This window comes from Ascidiella aspersa, chromosome 7 (genome assembly GCF_963924565.1).
Source record: "Ascidiella aspersa chromosome 7, kaAscAspe10.2, whole genome shotgun sequence".
NCBI classification, from domain to species: Eukaryota; Metazoa; Chordata; class Ascidiacea; order Phlebobranchia; family Ascidiidae; genus Ascidiella; species Ascidiella aspersa.
This window is the reverse complement of record NC_139453.1, coordinates 21,044,518-21,069,768: the sequence shown is the minus strand read 5'-3', so window position 1 is coordinate 21,069,768 and position 25,251 is coordinate 21,044,518. Positions and strand designations below refer to the sequence as shown.

At 36.6% G+C, this 25,251-nt stretch overlaps 1 protein-coding gene across 1 annotated transcript; it reads right to left on the bottom strand.

Moving 5' to 3' along the window:
• Nucleotides 1-6,504: 6,504 nt before the first annotated feature.
• LOC146138285 (carnitine O-palmitoyltransferase 1, liver isoform-like) lies at nt 6,505-22,688 on the bottom strand. The gene is made up of 16 exons (XM_083393333.1): nt 22,357-22,688; nt 22,172-22,208; nt 21,864-21,973; nt 21,476-21,592; nt 21,333-21,406; nt 21,128-21,264; nt 20,395-20,534; nt 19,931-20,111; nt 19,439-19,537; nt 18,154-18,288; nt 15,892-16,068; nt 15,076-15,236; nt 12,064-12,130; nt 10,836-11,015; nt 8,842-9,001; nt 6,505-7,534 (listed from the first exon to the last, which is right to left on the bottom strand). The coding sequence occupies exons 1-16, from the start codon at nt 22,656-22,658 to the stop codon at nt 7,422-7,424; spliced, it is 2,190 nt and encodes a 729-aa protein (XP_083249459.1). The 5' UTR covers nt 22,659-22,688; the 3' UTR covers nt 6,505-7,421.
• Nucleotides 22,689-25,251: the final 2,563 nt, after the last annotated feature.

Below are 25,251 nucleotides of genomic sequence, written 5' to 3'. Positions count from 1 at the left end.
GCTGAAATATATGACTTTCGTGATAGAACCGACTAATAAAAAAATGGAATCCCACCACTGGTTATTATAGGCCTATATACAAAATATTAAAAATGTTTCCCGTCTGTATCAAATTGTTGCTGTTATACTGTATGTAATGTTTACCATCTGGGCCTAATTGGTAAAACTATAGTATGGCGAATCACAATCTTATAACATATTGTAAATTTTATAAATACAGTTGTCTATAATTTTGAACTAAGAAATTGCCGTTCTGGATGTACGACAATAAAGTTTTTCAGCGATGGTTTGCGAGCTAACTGAGCGTTGTCCTCTTCAAAAGTGGTTTTATACAATAAAATATTAAAAGAAAGGTCACAATATAGTTTGACAGCGTTTTTGACATTTTTCCAAAGAAGCTCTTTTTTATTACCGATACGGACTATATCGCTCTTAAAAAACCTAAAACACGATAACTATTGTTGAAAGTTTCCACTTACATTTATCTGCTGCGGGTATAATAGAATCCGTGTCGACCGAGGGGATTTGTCTCTTTACTGAAAAAACAAAAAGGTTTATTGCTTTATTTAGCATTGCTGTCAAAGTAAAAGACCAGTGCTTAACGAACTTTTTGTTGGTGTAGCACCATTGTTGTGCTTTACTTATCTCGCATTCACGTAATCGTGTACATTATCTGTTTCTAAGATATAACCCATGGTTGGAAAAATCTGGTGTCCATTTCAGCCATATTTAGCGTCCAAACGTTCATTAGAAAGAAAAAAATGTTAATTTTAATATGGAGCGTAACTTAACTTCCTAACGCCAAAGTAAGTATGGACAAGTTATAAAATTAAAACGAATTTCTATATTTTTACCTTACCTAAATATTTACTTTGACAGTGGTAATTAAACGTTTGTTTTTCTTCAATCGTACGCCATAATTCGTTTATATAATAAATTACGAGGTAACGTTATCCTAAATACAACCAAGAATTTAAACAATGTTTAATCAAATATAATAAACGACATTCATTTAAAAGAATACTACAACTTGGGTAAACTTGAAGATGCTTTGAATGACGAACTAAATTTATAACCTGGAAATGACTAGCCTACTTACCGATGGTTTTAATGTCATCGTCTTCATCTGTATTCCTGTTAACAAAAAGTAGATTTACATTACTAAACTGACAAGTTAGCCTATACTTGAAGTTTATTTGGAGCCAATAACTGAACTTGTATTTTATAGCACCCTTGTGGGTATAGTATTAAGTGTTCAGTCACGTTTTTTTCTTACCAAAAGTATGCCGATCCAATATTGCTCCACACGATAACTGCAAATGAAAAACAATTTAATTTTACACTGGAAAAACGCCTTACGTTACTGCATATCAATTTAACTTACCAATTAAACAAATGAACAGGATTTTTCTGACTGCATTATCTTCCATCTTTCGGCTAAAAACAATTTTGTAAAAATGTAAAAATACAAATAAACTAAATATGCTACGCGTATTTAAAAACACACTAAATGTCTATTTAAGAATCATCGCAAATCGAAACAACAATCGATACGTTTAAAACTCATGACATACCTTTTCAGCTTCCAGATTAATTGAACAAAAACCTCATAAAATGTTTTGAATTTATATGATTTTTCGGGAATTGTACATGGCTGGACCTCGTTCGTTAAATGAGAAAATACAAAGACAATGTCGGAATGACTAATATCCTCCGCAAATGGACTGATTGGACTTATCGCTAGTTTTAGCAATGTTCCATCAATTAAGGTCGGACTAAAGTACAAACAAAAACTGTTTCGAAATCGGCAACCAGAGCATTAATGTGCAATTAAAATAACTGAATACCATTTGGTACTGCGCATCGTTTTATATTTAAATGGACGAAGAAAATATATATGCTAGTCAAGGAAATGTTCCCAATTTACGGGGTTTCCGTCAACATACGAAAGGCTTTAATTGCCACAACTCTTAACTGCAACAACCTGCAAACTCGTTAATTATCGGCGCAAATTTTAACGTTAAGTTAAAATAGTAGGAAAGATATCATTATATAATATTTGTCAAAGGATAATCACCCAAAGTTTGTTACGCATATGCCTCTATATGACAACGCAGTCGACATCGTTGGATCGCTACAGTACTTTTCACTTTTCATGGTATGTTTGTACCAAACGTTAACTCAGTGTTTCTTAAACAGGTGAATGGTTAAACCCAGGGAGAATAACTTTTATGCAGCGGTGAACCAACCAAAAGGGGTGAATACTGAATAAGGATAAACCGTCAGAAATGGACGATAGCAGTAAATCGACTAATAAACTGTTGTTTTTTGGTGATTTTTTGCTTATTGTAGTAGTGAAGTTCGTTTGCACTGAGTGTATAAGTACAAAAATTTTGTGACTGTGTTTTGTGCTTTTGCAGATAAATATTTCTGGACTCCAAAAATTGTCGATTTGCATTGGTAAAACTTAGCTTGAGTTGAACTTGTGCACTTAAAAATCGAAACTACCCAAGTCATTTTGTGCTGCTTTATATATAGACGAGATAGTTTTATCATATCATGAGACAAGGGTGAATGAAATCTGGAGATAGATGCTAGGGGCATGGGCGCCCCCACGGGGGGCAAGGGGGTGGGATTATTAGTATTATTTGTAAGTGCATTAAAAAAATATTTATGAAGTTTAAAAATATTATACATTATCCATTGCCCCCAGTGGCGTATCCAAGGGGGGCGGGAGTTCTTACCCCCCTTTTGTTAGCATAACTGTATTGTTAAGTCAAACCTTCTTTCTTTTCTTTCTCGCTAAGAAACGTCGCGTTAGGCGCAGTATGTTTCTCGCTGTTCGGTATCTGCGCTAATATCCGATGTTGGTGTAACAAGGAGGTATATTGGTGACTGTCGTGCGCGTTTCAAAGTCTCCATTGTTAAGTTATGATAATAGTTAACGCAAAATGATGCTCTTTAGGCACATACTCTAAGTCAAGACCACGTGTTAAGTGTGCAATGGAAACAACTTATTTCCCCTCAACAGCAGCTTGTAATTTAGCTGACTTGGGATACAGCTCGGCGCAGATATTGCGCTAATCTTGGCATAATAACACCCGTCTGATTAGTTTTTTTGATTGGGTCTTGCAATCACCATTCTATGACGTCATACTGTCGCTGTTTTATGACGTCATTATTCATAACGTCAGACGAAAAATAGGAGAATTCCCTAAGTTTAAAATTCGGGACCCCATTTTTGATTTTCGGGTTACGCCCTTGATTGTCCCCCCTGGAAAATTTTCTGCGGGCGCCCCTGGCTAGGGGTGGTTGAACAAAAGCACTGCACGTTAACTTAACTTGAAATCATCACAAGTTTCAGGCGTCTTTAATATAGTTAGTCCCGGACATTCTGTTCGCTAAAGCGAGTTTTAGCCTAATGACCTGAAATAAAATTTACTATGGACGTTTTAATTTAATCTATTTAGTTTGTTGAGTTTATTAATTACGTTATTATTGGTATCGGATCGGATCGCATTACTTGTTGTTGAAAATATCTGGTATCGGTAACGGATTAAAATGTCAAGCATCGGAAATCCCTACTTATAACTATAGCCAAATAAGTAATTTTAATCAACATTTGAACATGTGAATGTAATCAAGTTTGTAGAGCTCTTCTGGCAAATGTAATTTTTATTCCGACGTTTCGACGTCCTATACAGGTCGTCTTCATCAGGGTAAATAACACTGAATGCGACTAGCCCCCCCCCCCCCCCCTGAAGACGACCTGTACAGGACGTCGAAACGCCGAAATAAAAATTACATTTGCCAGAAGAGCTCTACAAACTTGATATTATGCCTGGCAGCAATAGCTTATATATGAATGCAATGTTCTCAAGTTTGTTAAACCAAGATTTGTTTTTTTGTTCGGGAAACCCCAACCTTTCAAAGGTTGTTATAAAAGCATTAACTTTACGTTGGAAAGCCGGGTGAAGGAGTAAACCATTGTTACAATGCCTTAGTTAAATTATTATCATTAAGCTCAACGTAATGGCAAGCATTTTTACTACCAAGTATACAGCTACATTTCACTTAAACTTGTCTTAGTTTGTAGCAACTATGTTATCTTGCATGGTTTGTAACAATGGCAAATGGCAACCTGTTCAAGAGGTCGGGCATGCAAATACATTAGCAGTTGGCACTTCGCACTATATATTTTATTGCCGCTTTAGCGTTTATGTTATACTGCGCAGGGCTAGTTATCAAGTTTGCAGACGATTGAACTTCAGATTGGTGGCATGATCAGTTCTAGGTAAGCAACCTTGAATCTTTGGACATCACGAGCAGCGACAAAGGCAAGTATTTCAATGGCGAAATTTCGATCGCTGACACCAAAGGTAAATCACTACCGGGATATGATTCATAAGGCAACTTTGGCACAGGTGAGGGTCTGCCGGTTCGAACGCGAAAAAGTGAACTTCGCCCTGACATTTATATGACAACCTGGTGCTGCACGCATGGCGCAGGCATGGCACAGGCACGTTATTGTTGTTATCCTCTGATGACAAATCTATGGCAGGAAGTCCAGGCCGATTTACCTTTGAACGTGTTAGCGAACTAACCAGGCCCGTGCCGAACCGCTATAATAAGTAAATAGATATAATCGATTTTTGTTGGATATTTTTATCGAGGTGAAATTTCTGACGAAACGATTGGGGGACGAAGAGTGATATTAGGCTTGTGATTTACATCAAATTAGAATTTCGTATTTCCGTTTTGGTAGCCTACATGTTCCAAAATGATTTGGGATAGTACCAAAAAACACTCAGTAGGCCTACCCCATCCATTCTTTTGAAGCACCCGAAACGTTTTGCGGGCACTGGACTAAACATAAACTCATATACAAGGAAAAATAATTTGCGAAAAGAAAGATGGTGTAGTAACTGTACCGGTAAATCTCGAAAACGACCTGAGACGATTTGTGGTATTTTTTGTAGATGTTTACTATATCGCCGTAAATAAAACGTAATAAAAATTATTGTACGAACATAAATATTAGTTTAAGCCCTAACGTATTATAAATTGAGCAAGTATATATATATATCGTATCCCAACGTTTACCCAGCAAGTTTCAGTGAATCAATTTACTCTCATAGATTTCAAAGCCTTTTCCAACAGAAAACGTGAACATTTTTGGAGTACGTTTATCTTGATTTTCCTTAACAAAATTGAGCGAACCTTCTACAATCCTCATAAATCCTTCGAATATTCTTTACAGTTTTAAAAATTAACAAGTTAATTTAGTGGGATAAATTGATAATATAGAGTTCATTGCACAAAATATGCATTCTCCGTTGTCAATGTTTGCATATGGTAAACCAGTGTTTTAAATAAGTAATTTAAAGTTCCAGTCAATTTGTGAAGTAACTTAATTCCGCCAAGTTACTGATACAAAAATACAATAATAAACCTTTATTTTTGATAAACTCAGCCGATAACGAAGCATAAGCCAAACCGAAAAATAACAAAAAACAAGGTTTAGCAATCCACTCGTTTTAAGAGAAAAAATTGAGATAAATAGCTTATTTTTATGATAAAGTGAAAATAAAAACTCTTTTTAGGCTATAACCCAAATCAGTTCACTTAAATACCTAGCTAACTAATTTATTTTTCGAAACGACATTTAAAAACAGTCACTTAAGTTAAGTCATTACAACACGGTGGTAAATTGTTTCGCGTTTGAGTTAAGGTAAAATTATAAATGAAAACTTGCATGGAGTGACACATCCAGCAGATTAGTAGTGTGTTTTTTTTTTTATATTTTGATAATTTCAGGTACAAAGAACTTTTTTCATCAGAAGGACTACTCAGAAGCAGAGGCGTAGCTAGGGGGGTGTGGCGAGGTACATATGACCCCGGGCGCCAAGGTACAGGGGAGCCAAAATGAGGCTTTCAAAACCCAAAATATGGCCGATTCTTCTTTAAATAGAATGTTGTAATAAAATTCGTTTTTTCGTATAAAGTAAATAAATATCGTTTTTTCGTATAAAGTAAATAAATATCGTTTTTTCGTATAAAGTAAGGTATATTATGTTATTGTAATAGAAAATGTGATTAAAAATGGAGGAGGGGCGCCAATTTTATAGTTTGCCCCCGGGCGAATACCCTGGCTACGACTCTGCTCCGGAGTAATATTACTAAAAAATAACACGCACAAAGAAACGTATAAACATATTCCAAATTAAATGTATTTAAATTCTCGAGATTAATCAATTATAGGCTTATTAGAGCATATAACGTCATATATGCATATACAATAGTACGTACATCGTACTGGGTTCAAATTTAGTTTCTATTTAAAATAGAATAAAAGAAGCACAACAAAAACACTCATGAATTTGTCTAAAAAAAACCTTTGGGAAAACGACGTACACACAAAACACAGCAAAGTGTGATTCAATCAAAAATTTATAAATTTGATTAGAAATGGAGTTTAAACTGCTAGAGTATAGTACCATCACCTTTGAAAAATAAATTGTTTCTTCATAGTTAAAATGACTGCAAATACAAGTGTTATTATAAAATACCGCTGTTTTAAGTGTGTTTTGTGCATGCCAGAAGCTACTGCTGATTTTTTAAAGAAACAATTTCTAATTGAATAACGTACAATGCATAAAGGAAGGTATTTTTTGCAAGGGCAAAACATATCGTTTCCGGGAGAGGAATACGAAAAGGATATACACAAAAAAATTGTTTATACATTTTTGTATTTAAAGAACATACTATATAGGTTATACTGGTGGTCGGCGTTTGAGGTTGAAACCGCGAACAGCGTTCGTTTTTAGTATACCTTACTAACCGATACAAAGCCAATACTATTATCGAAATAAATTTACTTGGTAACTATTGTTCACATAAATTACTCACCAAACACGCGTGCCAATTTATACTTGTTTCAGTACGATTCGGACAAGTGACTTAATTTACGGAAAAACAATAACAATACTTGGTTTTAAGTTTCGGGTAATGGGAAAGATGTACATACTGCTTCACTTAGTTACTACAAACGCGATATTCAAGCCAATATTTTTTATCGGAACGAATTCAGTTTCTGACACTATGCCGTTTTTTCAAAACGTAAAATCGGCGTAAAGGCAGTTCAACGAATGCAACATAACTGCCTGGTAATGTGCACGCGAAAAATAAAATCAGGAATTTCGGCAAAAAGAAAACATGTTTTAGCATTTGTCACAAAATTGGGTCTTGGTTTAAAAATTTAATTTTTATTCTACAAAAAACATAAAAATTAAAAAATATATAATTTTAAGATTAACCCTTTGGGTGCGAACAAGTGAAATTTTCGACAAATCACAGAGTAAAAACATCAACGTTTGGATTTTTGAAAGAAATATGTGTGCTGGACTGAAGTTGTTTCCAATTTACTTCTTGGCAAACAACTGCTTCATGTCAGCGATGGCTTCCAGTAGCTTCTCGCCGAACAATTTCGAGCTGGTGCTTTCGCAGCTACGGTAGCTGGTGATGTGAATTGTGCCTGCAAATAACACATTGTATATATTTTATACATGTTTCCCAACTGGATCTTTGATTGCGTTATTCCGAAGCTCAGTTGGCAGAAGACCATAACGAAATGTCTGCTAACAGACGTTGAAAATGAATAAAGAGATACTTTATATGGACTTCGATATTCTTACTGCCTGCTAACTAGAGTTCGAAGCTCAACGTAGAATAGTAAAAAAACAGGAATACATAAAGTTTCCTCACCACTGACAATAGTATACAATATACATAGTACATACTGTACGCCGGGGTGCTCCAACCAAGGCACATTTTTTATTTTTTTCTATATTAGCGTACACAATGCAGAGGCTCTGTATTCGCGTATCACATTTATCCCATAACTAAAAAATAAACAATAAAAGCTAAAAAAAGTTTTCTAGGTAAACAAATATCAGCACATGAGTCAAGATAGCCAAGGCCAGGGATGTCCAACCTGCGCCCCCCCGGCCTGATATTTACTTGCGGCCAACCACTTATTGTCAATTTCACTAGCCTTTATTAAAAACAATTGTTTCGACTATCATCAAAACGTGTAGAACGCGAAGTATTTGATGTAGGCCTAATCTTATGTTTTTTCTGAGACTATAATCGAGTCTAATGTCGCATTTCAACATCCATCGAACGCTTTGTGCACACACCATTGCTAAGCAAGATGTGTGTTTTCTAAATGTGTATTTTTCCGGACCGTTTTAAGGAAATGTATAAGCCCAAACATGTAAAAACTAAAATTTTCGCGCTTCGCCATAATAAAATAATATATAAGGTTGAGATTACTTGACTATTTGCGCATGAGTTCACTCTCGAAGAGCGGGTGTTTATAAGTTAAGTTGTTTTACGACGTCACGATATGACGCAACTTATGACGTCACCCCTTTAATTGAGGTTTTGCGGCCTATCGAAATTTTTAAAGTGGCAATGCGGCCCATTCTGCTAAAAGGTTGGACATCCCTGGCCTAGGCAGCATTAAGAAATGTAGTAATATTGTGGGTCTACAAATGCTCACAATCTTGTACAACCCTGTGATAGAACATATAAAAGCGTTATGGATTTGTTTCTTATCTGACAACTATTTCTCATATTAAAAAAGTAAATACAACCGGGCTGCATTTTCCTTTAAATGAATCAGTACGCGTGTACACCATAACTGTTGTTCAGCTGGTGCAAATGAAACGTCAAAATAGAAGGGTCATGGAAGGATGGGCATTTCAGAAAACTGTGACCAGGTAATGACCACAATTAGCATAACGGTCACTGAGACGCAAGCAAAGAGTTTTTACTTACAAAAGTTTTCACCAAGGAACAGGTAGAACACCCCGTAGCCGTCCTCACGCTGCGGTGCGAAAGCGCCACCTGCTGGATAGCAGGTCATCTTGTCGGAGAGCTTCCGATCGAAAGTGAATGGTGCTTGCGAGGTTGAAAGCTGGTCCAAGTCGGTGAAGATCTGAAATAGGATTTCTTACTGGTATATTTACAGCGTACGACAAAGCTTGCAACCCTTTTTTCGCGGTGGCCCAAAAACGAACGCGTAAGTACAACAGCGAAGCTTTGGCGACCAAATTATTTTCACTGAACTTTTTGTAAGGGAACAAAAAAAAACATAAGTAAGTAGCATTAATCAGTGCGAATTTAATTTTTGTTGTCCATGTCTCTGTATTGCCTTCAAAATATTCTCAACTTTGGAGAATTCTTTACCAGAATCAATCTCAATACATTTAAACATTTCAACTATTGCAATTAACGGCACAACCGAGTCAAATGACGACCCATTTTTATAGGTTGGAAAACACTGGTTTCCAGAAAACGAGGTTTGGGTTTATGCTAAATCTGCGACATGGGCACTGGTCGTTGTGTAGTTGGGACAAGTGCTTTTTTAAGCAAAGCCGGTAATAAAAATGCTTGGTGGAAAATGGGCGCATTTAACTGTCATAGGTAATTTCGTCAAAACTAGAGAAATTATTAGTGCTGAAAATGTTCACCTCTAAAAGGCCAACTACGAAAGCGTTGCACTGCCAAGTTACAATCGTTTATTAAATAAAGTCATTGGCTTCGGTTTACTACGCTTTTATTTTTTCCAATGCTATAAAAATCTTTCCCGAATTTGAAATGAATTAACTAGTTTTGTAATTTTACGTATATACATTTGCTCCCGATAAATGTTTATTGAGTAGTGGCTAAACAATTGGCACATAATGTTTATTATCTGTCTGGACTCCGGGTCAAGACCAACTCGATAAAAGCGTCAACGCTATGTCTTGCAACAAACTGTGAGGGTCAAGTAAACAAACCCAAGTGTTTACATTGGGAGACAAAAAACAGGCAACAAGGTTTCCAATGAAAGACGCGGCATTTCAAAAAGGCACAGCCAAAGGACGCGCATCTAAAAGCACACGCCCGTTCGAGCAAACAATAGGAAGAATGTTTTCGTCGCTGAGCCGCCATTGGAAACCAAAGCCCGATCATGTGCGTGATATCACGTGCGTACAATGCCTTGTCGTGCTGTGAGCGGCTAGACTGCGCGCCGAGTTTTTAGTTACAGCTCAGCTTTTCGTTTGTTATTGTTGTTATATCGTGAAAAGGCTGTCGGTTACAAAGTCCACATCGCCGCACGATTTGACATTTAAATCAAAAGCTGGATACCAGAGGACATTTTAACGCACAAAGCTTTCTCGTGGTACAAAGTCCGTTTGTAGTTTGGGACAAAAACACAATATCTATATTTTTAGCATAAACAGGTAAAACGAGCCTTGTAATATATAAAACAATTTACCCTGAAGTCGATTTGTACTTATAATAGCAGGATGGTGATATAAATCGTTTAAAGTATTTGTATATATTGTGTACGGCATTTGGGTTCGATTAGACGTTGCTGAGATCTGTCCTAATCCGTAAAAGTTTGAAAACAATCGGTATCAAAATAAACATGTAAGGGTGTTACAAAGAAAATCATACCGCCACGGTATAGCAAAATTGAAAAATACAAACGGAAAATTAAGTTAGTTTACAAATTTCTAGATTTAATACTTTAACTTATCTGAAAATATCTTCTCGACAAACGCATAGTGGTTACAGTTAAAGAGAACATGGTATATATTTTACAGTTTTTGAATTTACCTGTGCAATTTATCGATGTAACTATATAAAATTGCGTTACCCGGGGAACAATATTTGTTCAATTCTAGGCAAAGGAAAAAGAAATGCCATCAAAACATCTTCTCCCATTAATCTGACAGTATGAAGTATGGGAAACGGTTAAGAAACCTTCAACTTAGACATACCTTCCTTTCGAACAGTTTGGGCTTTATTCCGAGGAACTTTGAGGCGACTTGTAGACCGAACATGTGACGGTCGGCTCCTAGACCATTCATGGCGTCCAATTTGTAATTGTGGTGGTATGCCATCGCGTCCTTTAGGTGTTTCATACATTCAGAACGCGGCACGCTGGGGTCGTCCATCGCCTAAACAGTAATTAAAAGTAAATAATAACGTTTTTGGGTGACCATACAACGAGTTTATTCTGATTGCTCACTAAAGTTGGCAATATTGATCAATTTTTATTTTTCTAAAGAAAGGCAATACAGGTAAATGTTTTCAAAAACAATCATAATGATTTGTCCTTCTCACAAATCAATAAATAGAAGTAATTAACTTCAACAACATTTACCGTAGTTTGAGAGGTTACGAACTAAATTACCTCTTCAATTCTTATTTCAGATAAGTAGAAATAAGTAGGATCATAGATTATAGACATCTATTTTGACAAACCGGGGCTTTTAAATGCACTGCTTTCAAAGACAGTAATAAATACTCGGATAAATAAAAATGAAAAAGGGCGTAATGTATAATGGTTAGTACTTTACTAAGATGGCGCTAAGGTAATCAGTAAATCTTGTCACATTTATCAAACAAAGCTTTCTTCACCACTGGCGTGCGTGCGTGGTACCAATAAATCACAAAGTCAATAAAAAAGGCGATTGCGTAGAAAGCGTTTTAATCAAATGTATATCATGAACGTTATCGTCGGGATTTTGATTCGCACGGTCGACCATTCGCATGTACTGGCGCCAATGCGTGACATTGAATTTAAATTTAGTTTTCTTCAATATAAATCGGGCGAGAGACAGGTGTTAAAAAGTAATAAAATTCTATTAATTGCGTCAAACTATGATTTAGTTAAATATACTTAAAAAAATGGCAAACTGCTTTAACCAGACATTTAAGCTAATGCCCCCGTGCAAAGCCAAACCAAACAACCTTCTATAATGATTTATTTAGAATTGCCAATATTTTTTTTTCTTTTGCCGACCATTAAGATGTTTTTTACAGTGTTAGTGCATCACATCTGGCCACAATAGTATAACTATATACAGGTGAAAAGCTAAACAGAAATCAGCACGGTAAGTTAAAGCAAAGCATAACGTGTGTGGCCCGCAGAATATTTTCCGAGATGCTGGTAATTTAGGACCAACCTGATGTAGTCAATCGGACAAAAAAATATTTACAAACCTTTGTGAAAGCAAGTGAGTGGACAGATGCAGTACGAATCGTCTCGGTTCGGCCGTATTTGAAAAATCTGCAAAAAAATTAGGCGACATGTAAAACCAAAAAATCCAGGTTTTGTCCATATGATATTTGACCACAAATTATATTCAGTTCAACTAATTAAAAAATGATGTGGGTTCAACAGCTATTCAATTCCATGTAAATCATTGAATTCGTTATAAAAAAGTGCTACTGCGGGACTAATTTCACATAGTCACAGGTAGAAAAACATATTTAAAAAAATAACAGTAATAGAAACTGGACTTGATCGCACCAAAGAGAAAATAGGCCGATTAGTATTTGCAAAATAGCAAAAATGCTAATATTAAAGGAAACATTGCTAAGATGTAGTTGAATGTACGTTAAACAACTAACATTTTGAAACGACGAGTAAAACGTCGCAATAATAGCTTCAGTTATGACTCTGGTGGTGTGATATCAGTTTCGCAACGTCCACAATACGCAACAAACTGTTTGCAAACAGCGACGTCCGCATTAAACGCTTGTCGCAAAACTACAAGCAGCTCAGCTAACATTAAAGGAAAACGTGTGCTTAGTAAACTGATAAACCGGCCACGTAAAACGAGAGGGCCTAAATCGTTTTTGTTTGAAAATGTATCTATGCTAAGAACGGGAAACGTGCAGCACACTCCGCAACACTTTCAGCCATATCAGGCTAGCGTTTTAATTAAATTGATGTAAAATCGAGTCATTCACCAATAGGCGAATAACGAGAAATTAGATGACGGGTAACACTTTTGGACCATTGATGATGATGAATGCTGGTAATTTTCTTTGAACGACATTTAGTCATTCAATTCAGTGATCTACGATATAAAAAGACGAAGGCGTGATCAAAACAACGATAAACTGGCTAAAAGTCGTTATATAACACTGAAAATGACTTCCTAAACATCATATGATTTTCTGCAGGGTTTCTCGAAGAAGACTTACTTTTTTCACGTTCGTGCATAACCAACAAATTTTGTGTCACGTTCAGATGGAAAATTAGTATTTCTAAGAAATCGATTGCAATTCGTTTGGGGGTTTGAGCTGCAAACAGGAGCAGTACTGTAAAAAAATCTGCAATAGAGGAATTGCAACACAAAAAAAACCCAGGGGTAAACAACGCCAAGGTTCATATCGACAAACGAGAGGCAAAAATATATTCATCAAAAGCCTGTGCATGCGCCGCCACCGACAGCACTGTAAATAACGCTTCTCGGCAAGCAAGGAGGAAAGGCAAAGGGAGTGTCGGGCGATCACGTTTCACTTGCCCTGGATGCTTTCAGGCTCTCTAATCGCATTCGTCATGTGCTCGGCTTATCCCCAGGGAACTTCGCGCTTTCGATCAACACAGCACTAGCAGAAGCGAAACGCCAAGAGGAAGTTTACGAACGGTGGTTGCGAACTTTCAGGCGACAACCCATATGCAACACACCACGTTTCTAAGTTTTAAAAACATACCTATACCCCCAAAAAATCCTTATGGAAATGGGCGTTGTGACATGACCTCACATGATCAACACTGGCAATCGTGTCGCTAGACTTTTAAAATTTAATGACTTGTGTCTTTCGGGAACGCTTCGAAACGGGTCTCGAGTGGTGATTTGAAAAAGCTCGCACTTACTGTGCCGAACTTTGACAGCTAGGCCTAGTAATGTTTTTAAACATTTTTGTAAGTGTGCTACTAATTTTTCAACAAATGTAAACAAATTGTTTATTTAAACACCACTGTGTTTTTTTCTGGGCTATACTTGGTACAGTTTGCACTTTTTTCAATATGCTAACAAGTGGGGTTTCCAGTACGCCGACAAGTGAATACATTCGCTCCAGATAGTATAAAATTAGTTGTTTTTAATCTTTCGCGGGGGTACAAGTATAAATTAGCAAAGTAAACTGCCCTTGTTGAATGACAGGCAAGGATACTTAAATACATCTAAAGGGTCACAAGCAAACAGAGTAAGTATTAGGCTTAAAAGCACAAGCAGAGTTTAACATTCTAACGTGCTTCCCAGAACCAGCAGAACAACCGTGATGCGCTACAAGTATACCTATGCCACAAAGTGTCAGCAGCAATTAGAATAGCCCGGGGCGTCGGTAAGTTCGTCGTACGGTCGACAAGTCAGAAAAAAAAATATATAACATGTGTGTATCTTTGTACAGCAATTTCCAAGTATAATAATGAAAATAAAACATTTTTGTAACTCATCCCGCTGAACGGATATGGCTCTCGCTGTTTTTTGTTACCGCAATATGTAGGTGTTGTAGCTATGTCACGTAGGAGAGCATATGTTCTATTCTGTCATTGTTTACAAATATTTTTTTCATCAAAACTATTCGGTAATAGTTGACCTGGTGTTATCGTACGTATTATGGCAAACTTAATTTTAACAGCCTAGGCCGTTGAATGTTCAGTTCCCTTATATAGTTTCAAAATGAGTTAGAACTACAAAATCGCACCAACTTGCTTACAACCAACACGTTAGTATAAAAACAAAGCAGGAAGACTTGAAGGACGTTTTACGGTCGGTAAGCTCCTTGCAGCAGCTAAGTGGCCTGTAAGGCGGGCGACACAAACATAAGGGAAAGGAAATTCGATACGAAAAGCGCTTCAGTGAAGCGGAATTGCGCTGTTCGCGGGAAAGAAGAGACAATAGAAATACTGTAAGCATCACAATGATAGGAATCTCGCTTCTCCGCAAATTTATTAGGCACGCATTTTACTTTATAGGCGCATGGTTTAAAAACAATGACTTCATGTTTGCTACCTATACATATTTAACGTACTTCACTATTACCATACGTTATGAGTTAGTATCGTGATACTTTCGTTTTACAGGACCAATTGATTCTAGTAAAAAACAGAGCGTGGGACACTAACTCAACAAAAGGGCTATAGAAATAAGGCGCCGGAACTGTACCTACCGGTATATCACCAAATAGTACCAATTTTACGCGAACTGCTTGTCGTACCTGGTCATTGCTGTTTCGTATGTCTTGGGAGCTTTCTTGTGCAGACGGTAGAAAGCAAGCTGGAGCGCCATTTGCATGAAACTGTCCGGGCTCACGCGAAGCTTTTTGATCGAGCCCTTGCCCTGGTCCAACTTCAGCGCGCAAGCGTCGAGGTTAGCTGCCTGTAAAACGTTGTACAGGGCGGTCAACGATTGATTGGTCGAATTTGTAGAGAGTAATTCTTGCCATCGTTTGGTTCAGCACGTTTCAAAAAGTTAGCGAAATTACTGCATCCAGCAGGGGAACTAGCTAGGTAGTGTGGCCAAAAATTTGGGTTAAGCCGCTCTGGATTATATCAAATTGAAAAGTAAAATTAGGTTTCCGTATTTTTACTCTCTAAAATTGCTTTGCTCATATGGTTTTAACATATGGTTTTTGAAAGATTTTGCAAAACGTTAATTAATTCCAAGACTTGTAAATGGCCGTATTTGGCCAATCCTAAATAATGTAATCAGGTGGCACTATATAAAGACAAATTGTATTGAACTCTCGACAAGCTTTCGCACAACCTCGCTAAAGTTTTGTGGCAACCATGTATCTTGGCTTTGAATTTAGATTTCGCGTCTAACAAAAAAACAACAATTTTAAGTGATAAGTTTTGACATAATGTCGTGTCGTGCTTAACGTAGGTTAGGTCACAAGTTGTTCGTTGACACTAATGCACACGTTTAAATTGTATTTGGTCTACAAACAAAGTCCGCCAGACTTTACTGGAATCTATTTAAAAGGTGGATAACAATGTGCTTTGGCTGTAACCAAGGTTTGTGCTTTACTTACAATCTGCTGGAAAGCCAGTTCGCATTTCGGGATAATGTTGTTAAAGGACGACATGTCCCATTCTATCCGGGTCGGCACAGGGATCACCGGGTGCTCCGTACTGCCTTTGGCGACCGGGGTGCCGTTCTCGTCATAGGCCGAGTTGCACCAGATGTACTCCAAAACGCGGCTGGTCAGCTGAAAACAGAAATAAACAAATTGTATACCTTACTCGTAGTTCTATAAAACCCGAGCGATTGGAAGAAATGTCGAACGTATATACTTACAGCTAAAGCAGTGGTCACAAAACTTTTACCCTAAAGGTAGTGATAAACATAAGGACTTGCGGTCGCGGACTGAATAACTGTAAAGACTGGATATCTCAGTCCGGGTGTCAAGGTTAATCGAACTTTATTAATTGAATTATTGAATATTATTGGAATGACTAAACGACTGAAACTAAAAACTATTATAAAAATGTACAAAAAGCTTTTTGAATTGTTGTTTAGGTTAAAATTTCACCATAATTGAGTTTTTATTTGCAGACGAACATTTCAGTTAATAACTGTATTTTAGCTTCATTAGGAGCATGTCGCGGGTCGAAATAATTAACCGGTTTTCCATAGAAAACAAACAAGAACTGGGCGCATACTTTTTAAATGCAATGACCAATAAAAGATTTCGTAGTTTGGCCGACATCTTTTCCGAAATTGTTTAAAACCATTAAAAACAAAAGGAGACTGCAGCCCCATGCAATGATAACATATAAACGGCCACCAACATTGGGAAGCATGTTAATCAATTACAAATATATTGGAAAAACTTTACACGATTACAGCCCAGCTACTGGAAAATCATCACCATGTGGTAACTGCTGTCTGTGTGGTCACTTCAAAGATAGCAAAGGTATGGTGCCAACAACGCTCGCCGTTACAACCAAGAGTGGAACCGTTCAGTTAAAACATGTGCTTTGTTGTACCAACCATGGTATTTACATGGCTTCGCGTAAACTTTGCGGGACAAGGTACTAGGAAAAACAAAGAACTCGTTTTTAGCCAGATGGAGGGGCCATCGAGCCGTATGTAAAACGTTTAATTACAAGGACAAGAACGACAAAGCTGTTTTTTACGGCACTATGCTGTTCAACACATATCTAAACTTAAATTTTTGAATCATATTGTTACGTAATAAAACAGAGTGACATATTGTCGTAACAATGACCGAGTTTGAACAATTTTGCGATACAAACATGTTTCGGTTTGCACCAGAAACAAGGCGTGATTCATTTTATGCGAAAATCATTATGTCATGCGTTTACCGGAATCGAAAAATAACACTGTTATCGCATGCCGCGCGATCGTTTGATTTATACGAAAAAACACACAATATTTCTGCAAAGCATAGCTACAAATCCGCTTTAAATAAGTTAATGTAAACTCTTTGTAGAATCACTCTGTGAATGACAGAGGAGTGTGACGATTAAATGCCTAATTAATCGTTGTATGGCCCATCAATGTTTGCTATGCCAATTCAAGCTCTGACATTATTGAATCGATAGACGCTTTCTTTTTTGTAGCTTGTCAATGGATAACTAAAACACGTAATGTGCACAACGTTAGAAGGAAACACACCTAAACGCCTGTGAATAAAATACATATAACTAAGGACAAACTTTTATTCGTCAATGTAAATAATGAAGAGCGAGCAAATCTATCTGTGATATTTTTACCAGCAGTTAGCTATGCGAGCAAGGAGGATAGCAGACTTTATTGAAAACGATAATTAAGTTATGTAAGCTACACATAACGATTCAATATGTAAAATTAATGACAAAATAAAACTTTTCACAGAACCTAAAAAATCACCCTTCTATTGAGGCATTATGTATGTACGTGTTTCCAAAACTTACAAACAAATGAATGATATTAGAACCGTTCTCATCGCTATGCAAGTGTTAAACCCACTTTGCAGCGAAATAAATGTTATGAGTCAAACTTCGTATTGTAGTCTACGGCACTGTTCGGCACCCGCAATGTTTATAACGAAATACACCGGTAGGACTCTTTGCTGCATTGCGTCGTGCATTGACATATCCGCATCCACATGAGATTGATAACAGCCTTTTGAGCCGCACCAGTGATGCAGTGCACGGACGAAGAATCAGTTTCACAAGGCTTGCACGTAAAACCTAAAGTTTGTCGTATAAGGCTTCAAGCTGCCGGCACTTACTCAAACAGACTCAAACCGGTCGAATTAAATAAAGCAATAACACGCTTTACGTACCGTGGCGTCCGCAGTTGCGTGTTCCACGTTGCCACCGGACAGCCCATTCTCGTAGATTACGCAGGTGAGCGACTTGTCTAACCACCTGCCGTGGCCGTTTCCGAACAGATTGGCGTGGCACTCTTCGGTCAAATTCTGGCGAAAGAGTGACAGGTTGGCGTTAAGGTTGGGCTATCGCAGGAAATGATCCGCGTTCTGATTGAATTTTGAGTAACTACTAACTACCAGCAAGGAAGGAGAAATTAATTTCCGAATAGTTAACGGGGAAAATCCATTTTCGGGGGAAAATATAAGCTATAGTTGTTTTGGCACATGTTCAAGTAGTTCAGGGTCAACTACTGAACACCCAATACCAGTGTTGTAAACAAGTCATTTTGAAATGACTTACATCCCAATCAACTCATATGTGAAATAACTTTTCAAGTCCAAGTGGTCTTTTTAAATAAATAACAAGTAAAGTTTCAGGTAAGTTATAATTAAAGCAAGTAGAGTCCTTGCCATAAATATTACACGTTAAACGATTGAAATTGGGTACATTCTTCTGATTAGGAGAAATACCTTAACCAAAAAAATACCAAAAACGCAATATGCAACAAAAAATTGTTTTATTTGCAAAAATTAGGTTAAGTAGCTCAATTTATAAAAAAAAAATGCTTAATGAAAACACTTAATTTTAACAAAAGTCATTTGTCTAAAAGACCCAAGTCAAGTCGAGTCATTACAATACTGCCCAATACACACCGAATAAAAATAATTTGGAAAAAAAAAGTATTTGCATTTTATTTAATGGGTAATGTTATTAATAAAGAATTGTTAAAAAACATTTTGAGTAGTAATATTAGAAAGCCTACAAAAATGTGGAGAAAAGATTCTACAGCTCCTGATATTTACACAATAGTCAGGCAAGATATTCCTGTTTAGGCATGGCATTTTGCTTGGTTTAGCAGGGAGGAAATGCATTTCAGGCTGGTCTGGGTATGGCAGTACAGGACGTGATGTAAATATATTTATCACCCGTTAACAAATATTACGGGAATCTACAGAATATGAGCTAATGAGTATTGTTGTACATTTAATACAACAAATAATATATAACTGTTTTAAAACAGAAAACATAAAAGGCCTCACGAGTCACGACACTAGTTTTAGTAATGTAAGCGTAATTAAACCGTTGCAAAGTCATGTCGGAAAAAGTTACGTCCACAATATGGCGGCGATCCACCAATACGATTGGATTAAAACATACAACTGCAGGGCAAAATATTGTAAGAATTGATTGGCCTACTTTGGGGCTGCAGTCTTCCAGCACGAGATGAAACAGGGCACTTTCAACATCTTCTAAGTAAACGCTGTTGCGTGGGTGGGCCATCAACTTTTCCCTTTCCTAAAAGGACAGGAGGAGTATTTGACAAGGTAAACAACACACGCAGTCATAGAAATACAATGGCGAAAGTAAGTTTCTTGAGTTTTGTTTCAATTCAAAAATCACAACGCTTATGTAAAAAGACAATTAAACACAAGGAACTCAACTAAGTTGAATCAAGAGAAATTCAGAATATTTCTTCTAGTTATATTCAGTCACAAAATTTTCACAAGAAATTAAGAAATAACATCGTAAATCGATTATGCATAACTTTGCAGAGCAGAACACCACTTATTTACCTACATACAGTTTGTTAACGTATATCAATTAATAATGACAAACAGAGTGGCAGACACAACAGCACCATATGTCAACTGAGAAACAAATATGAAAAAGCCAATTCATTTTATTCACCTGGGCCCAAACAGTTCTATTTTGTGTTGTAAAGACTGACGGATTCCATTGGGTGGTTTTTATGTCCTCCGTTTCTTTGAGTATTCCTTCCAGAACTTTCTGTATCTCAATGGGAGAAAGCACTGTGTGTTCGCCGAACTGGTCAGTAGTGTATACCTCCATTCGAAACATAATACCTTTTCTGTTGAAAAAGAATAAAAGCATACTTCATAACAATTTGTTCTGGGGTTTCAACTTTCAAGGTTTGTCAAAATAGTCTGACATAGACACAATTTAGTACAGAATAAGAACATTTAATTAGAACCAAAGATTTAAACTAGTTTAAACATATAAAGTGTAAAACACAAGTTGTACCAATATGGAACTGTTTTTTTTAGCAGAATGTTAGTGTTGTAGCAGACAGCTCAATTTATTAGACTTTTATTTGTGGTTAAATTAAAAAAAAAGATTAATTGAAAATTTACCTGAAAACAATTATGTGATTTGAATTATCATAACGTTTCAATTCATCCATAGCATGTCCAGGTAATCGGTTGGCAGCATACAAGTAGCGGTACCGATGGCAACATATTGGTACCAGGTCTTGCACAAGCAGAGATGGCAACTAAAATGGAATAAGATTATAATCACTTGGCTTTTAATAATACTGTTTTTAATTTTTATAGGTAAAGCTAAATTAATTCTACAGTATCTGCTTAAACAATGATATTGAAAGAAAACACATAAATATGTAAGTATTTATAAGGACAGTAAAGGGAGAAGTCATGAAAATATGGCTATTCATGTATGGTGACATCAAGGATACAGGAAATCAAATTGTGGCCATTGAAAGGTTATGTCAACAACAGGGTGTTCAGTATAGCACGTACACAAACTGTTTTGCAGCATAATCTTATTAATCGCCCTTTTAGGATGCCAATAAATTTTATAGTAGGATGCATCTGGACTCCAATACAAACAATAACAGGATTGTTAGCTTGGAAAAACAATTTGCTTTGTAAAAAATCAACCATAGTGTCCTTCAGAATGCAAACAGGCCTTGAAGCTAACAAACATTATGTCAGTGGCAAAGTCCGAAGTTACTGAAAGTGACGCACAGTTCACATAAAAGGCAAACAATTGAAGGACTCCAGAAAAAGCCACTATCTTACAAGTATGTACAAAGCAATTATACTACAAAAAGTAAAGTTGACATACTGTCCTTGAGGTGATAAGGTCATATAACTTAACATTGTGGTAAACAATGTTGGCGGCTCTGGCACACTGAGGACGCTGTTCCACATTAGATAAGTCCTTTTTTTTTAATGCTCCACTTTGGCAAAAGTTTGTGTACACTGAATAAATGTATGTTTATTAGAAACAAAAGGTGTTAAATTAATTTAAATTGATATTGTAAACTTACAAAGCGAACTTCTGGTGACAAGATAAGCATATTTGTCCCACAAGTCAGCAACCCAATTCTCCTCAGTTTCATATCTATTTACGAAGGATTTGTGTGTTAATCAAGTTACAGGCAAGATGACAAATCAATGTTTTTAATAATACCTTTTTTGTAACACTTTTTGCAAAGCTACACCTTCTCCCTTTTCAAAATTGTCCATTTCAGTTTTGATTTCCTCAAATTCATCTTTTTCAACCAGCGGTTGAACAACATCCAGCATTCTAAGCAAAGTTATAAAAACAAAATATGTTACATTCCATTTTTTTAATTTTCTTTATTATAGACAGAGTACTCTGTACGTATATATACCAAATATCTGAATATTTTAATAAATGCTTTATTGTGTCATAGACATGTTTTATATCGCTAGTAAACATTAAATTATATTTTTTTAGTGTATTTAGAAAATTATTACAAATTTCTATGAGTTGTTGTTTCCTAATTGTTACTGTTGTGTTTTGTAGTTCGAAAGCATGCAAAAAGAAAATATACTTCTTGCATGTGTATCCCAGGGAAGGAAGAGGGTACTTTGGAAGGACATGTTGAAAGCTTAAAAGAAACCTCTTTCTTGGCAGAAGACTTGACAATGAAACAAACCAACACTGCAAAAAAACAACAATGAATAAGCCTTACTTTTGTAAAAAAATGACAAATGTATAGCTTACATAATGAGAAATATCTAATCATAATTATGCCTAGTTACACAATCTTTTAAATTTACAAGTTTATGAAAATATTGCAATCTATGATGAATACATATATATATATAGTCCTTTAGTCAAACAATAACATAGTCATACCCAGGTTTTCTTGCTTTTTGGAAAGTACACCCAGTCCCTGCAACAAATGAACATTTAGTTTTACTTTATAAAAACAAAACTTAAAAAGAAATTTACAGATTTCAAATCAGGACAAATTTGCAAATTAGCTCCGTTTTATGCGATTTAAAGCAAACTTTGTCAAAGAATGGTATATAAATCTATACCTATATTTAAGAAGCTGGCGAATCACTTCCCATCGTAGCTTTCCAATAACTGTCCAGAAAAATACCCCTGCCAGGAAACCACCAATTGCAGCGGTCAGCTTAGCTGCAGGCAAGCGGGTGTGTGCCGGGAAGGGGTATTCTGTACCCTCTGGAGCAAGTTGGGTCACGGTTCGATCTAGGTCGGCATGAAAACCAGTGGCAAATATGGCAGCCATGACCATCCCTATCATGGTCATGTACAACAGCTCCGACTCATCTTGTAGTCGGGCAGCATAAGATTGCTGCTGCATGGCTGCTTTCATGTTTTTAACTCTATTTCAAAACCTAATAAAAAAACGAGTTTATTTAACATCTTACAATTTTAGACAAATGCCAGAATGACATATGTGCTTCAAAGCAAAACAGACAAAACACTAAATTCTTAAGGCTGTTTATCCAGACAGCAATGTAATTATAATCGACATAAAATCATTAAAGTGTGCCGGCGTGAAAAGCGATCCAGTTTAATAGGCTCTAGGCATCTCCTAAGGCTATTTGCCCGGATAACAAAGTAATTTAAAACGATTTCCGAAAATAATCATCGATATTATGCAAAACTCGGCAAATTAAAATTAGTACTAACTACTAACCCCCTCCAAACCCAAACTCTAACCCCAACCCTAACCCAAATTAATAAATCATTACCCAAGCGTAAAATAGCAATCCGATCAAGTAGACACCTCAAATTTTTAAATTAATTGGTTAAATTGATAGCCTTACAATTCCTATTGGACACCACCGTCCACCGCCTTCTGCGGCTACAAAGCGTGTAAATACAACACACCCTAGCTACGCCAACCAAATACGCCCTCAGCGCAAACGTTACGCATGACTGCGGTAAAACTTTTTTTTAAATTTACCCGCTGTGATCAGTAGTAACGATATGCAGGGGAAATGCAACAAGTTTGACAAAACTAAAATAACTAAACACCATCCCCAAGTGAGTGACAAATTGCTTTTACAAATAAGGATTGCAAGTAGTTTTATTGAGTTGAAACACCTAAAAGTTTGAGAAGTACAGTTTATGGAATGACAGTGGCGGATGCAGGATTTTAGTTTTGGGTGGTAAATATTTTGGAAAACTTGACTTGCGTTAAATTAATTATGTTTTTTTATAAAGTGTGCACATGAACAATTCGCATGCTAACTTGCGTTTTCTTATTTTTCGGTTCACTTGACGTTAACTCGCTCTAATTATGACTAGACTTGGGCAAGTGATGACTTGGACTGGAACTTAAGTTATTTTTACAAATTAATTTAGTAGGACTTTAAGCATTTTTAAATGACCTGTTTACAACACTGGTTCATAAGTTCACACGGCGTAACCCCTTAGTACGCTTTGTGTCTGAGAGATGAATAGATTATTTCGAAAAAATATGTTATATTCGAGTTCAATTTTTTTTCAAAATTCAGTCTAGTCCTAATAGTCAGACCGACCCAACAAGTAAAGTAAATCGAAGTGAAATATTTAACACTTTTATATCAAGCGAAAACGCTATAATTAGGCTACATCAACCATCCGATACCAATCCTTTTGGAAAACGAAAAAGTTCCAAAGAGTTCGTTGAACGCGTTTCTTCTAATTCTGACAGAACCCGATCACTAGTCGACAATTAAGCCCCCACGAACCGTAGCACAATTAAGGAATATAGACTGCGCGTGTTGGGGATCGTGATGTTCAATAGAGCGAGAAGGGTTAGTTCATTCCTTGTGTAGGTGGCCAACGAACAAAAATTCTTGGGTATCTCATTGTACTGCAGAATGCAACGTCTGTAACAGTAAGCTATTTGAAAGGCACCACGAAACAAACAATAAAACCCAATTTTTTATGGCCTAGTCCACTGGTTTTTAACCTCCGGTCCGCGATAATTTTTGCTTTGGCCTGCTAAAATTTTTCTCTATTTGTGCGGTTGGAAACAATATTTTATACCAACTTTAACTGTGATATGCCAAAAAATTCAACTCATTTTTGTATGTAAGCCTCTTTGGAACAGTCAGCACAAAAAACGCTTCCAATAGTCGATAAAAGATACTTCTACATTAAGAATGATGGCATCCTCTCGAGAGAAAAATTGCATTAGCATTTCTTCTCTGTCCCGGTAAAACGTTATGTTTGTTGCCGAATCAAAAATGTTATGATCACGGAGGCGTTACTTAAATTGAACCTATGCTACCCATTAGCATAGGCCTATAGGCTACATTTTTTATGGTGTGTGTGGGAAAGCAATATCTCGAAAACTACAGCAAACCAAGCAAAAGTAATGACTTTTTCGGACTCAGTGCCCCTGATATACCCCTAAATCGATTTAACATATCATGTCTTTTTTTTTTAAATGTTAGTTGCCTGTGATAATTTTTGTCAAACTGAGTGAACAGCTATGCAGTAAATTCAGTTTAGCTCAATGTCGGTTTTAAATCTGCAGTGCATGACGGATATAGCAAAATTCAATGAACTTTCAATTCAGCGGTAAAATACTAACAAGGGAGAAAAAAGAGAGAAAAAAGGGCGTGGGGCGTAAAATTATAAACAAGGCATGTAATTAATAACGTTTAATGCATAGCGCGCACAAAAGTTACGAATAAACTATAGCTGCCATACAGGGACGCCCGCAGAAATTTTTCCAGGGAGGGCAATCAGGGGCGTAACCAGAAAATCAAAAAGGGGGTCCTGAATTTTTAACTTAGGGAATTCCCCTATTTTTCGTCTGACGGTAATGAATAATGAAGTCATTAAACAGTGACCGTATGATGATATCATAGAATGGTGATTGCAAGACGTGATAAAAAACTAATCAGAAACAGCCAAATACGTCCAGCAAAAGCGAGCACATGCGTCGTCGACAATCCTGTCAGGCG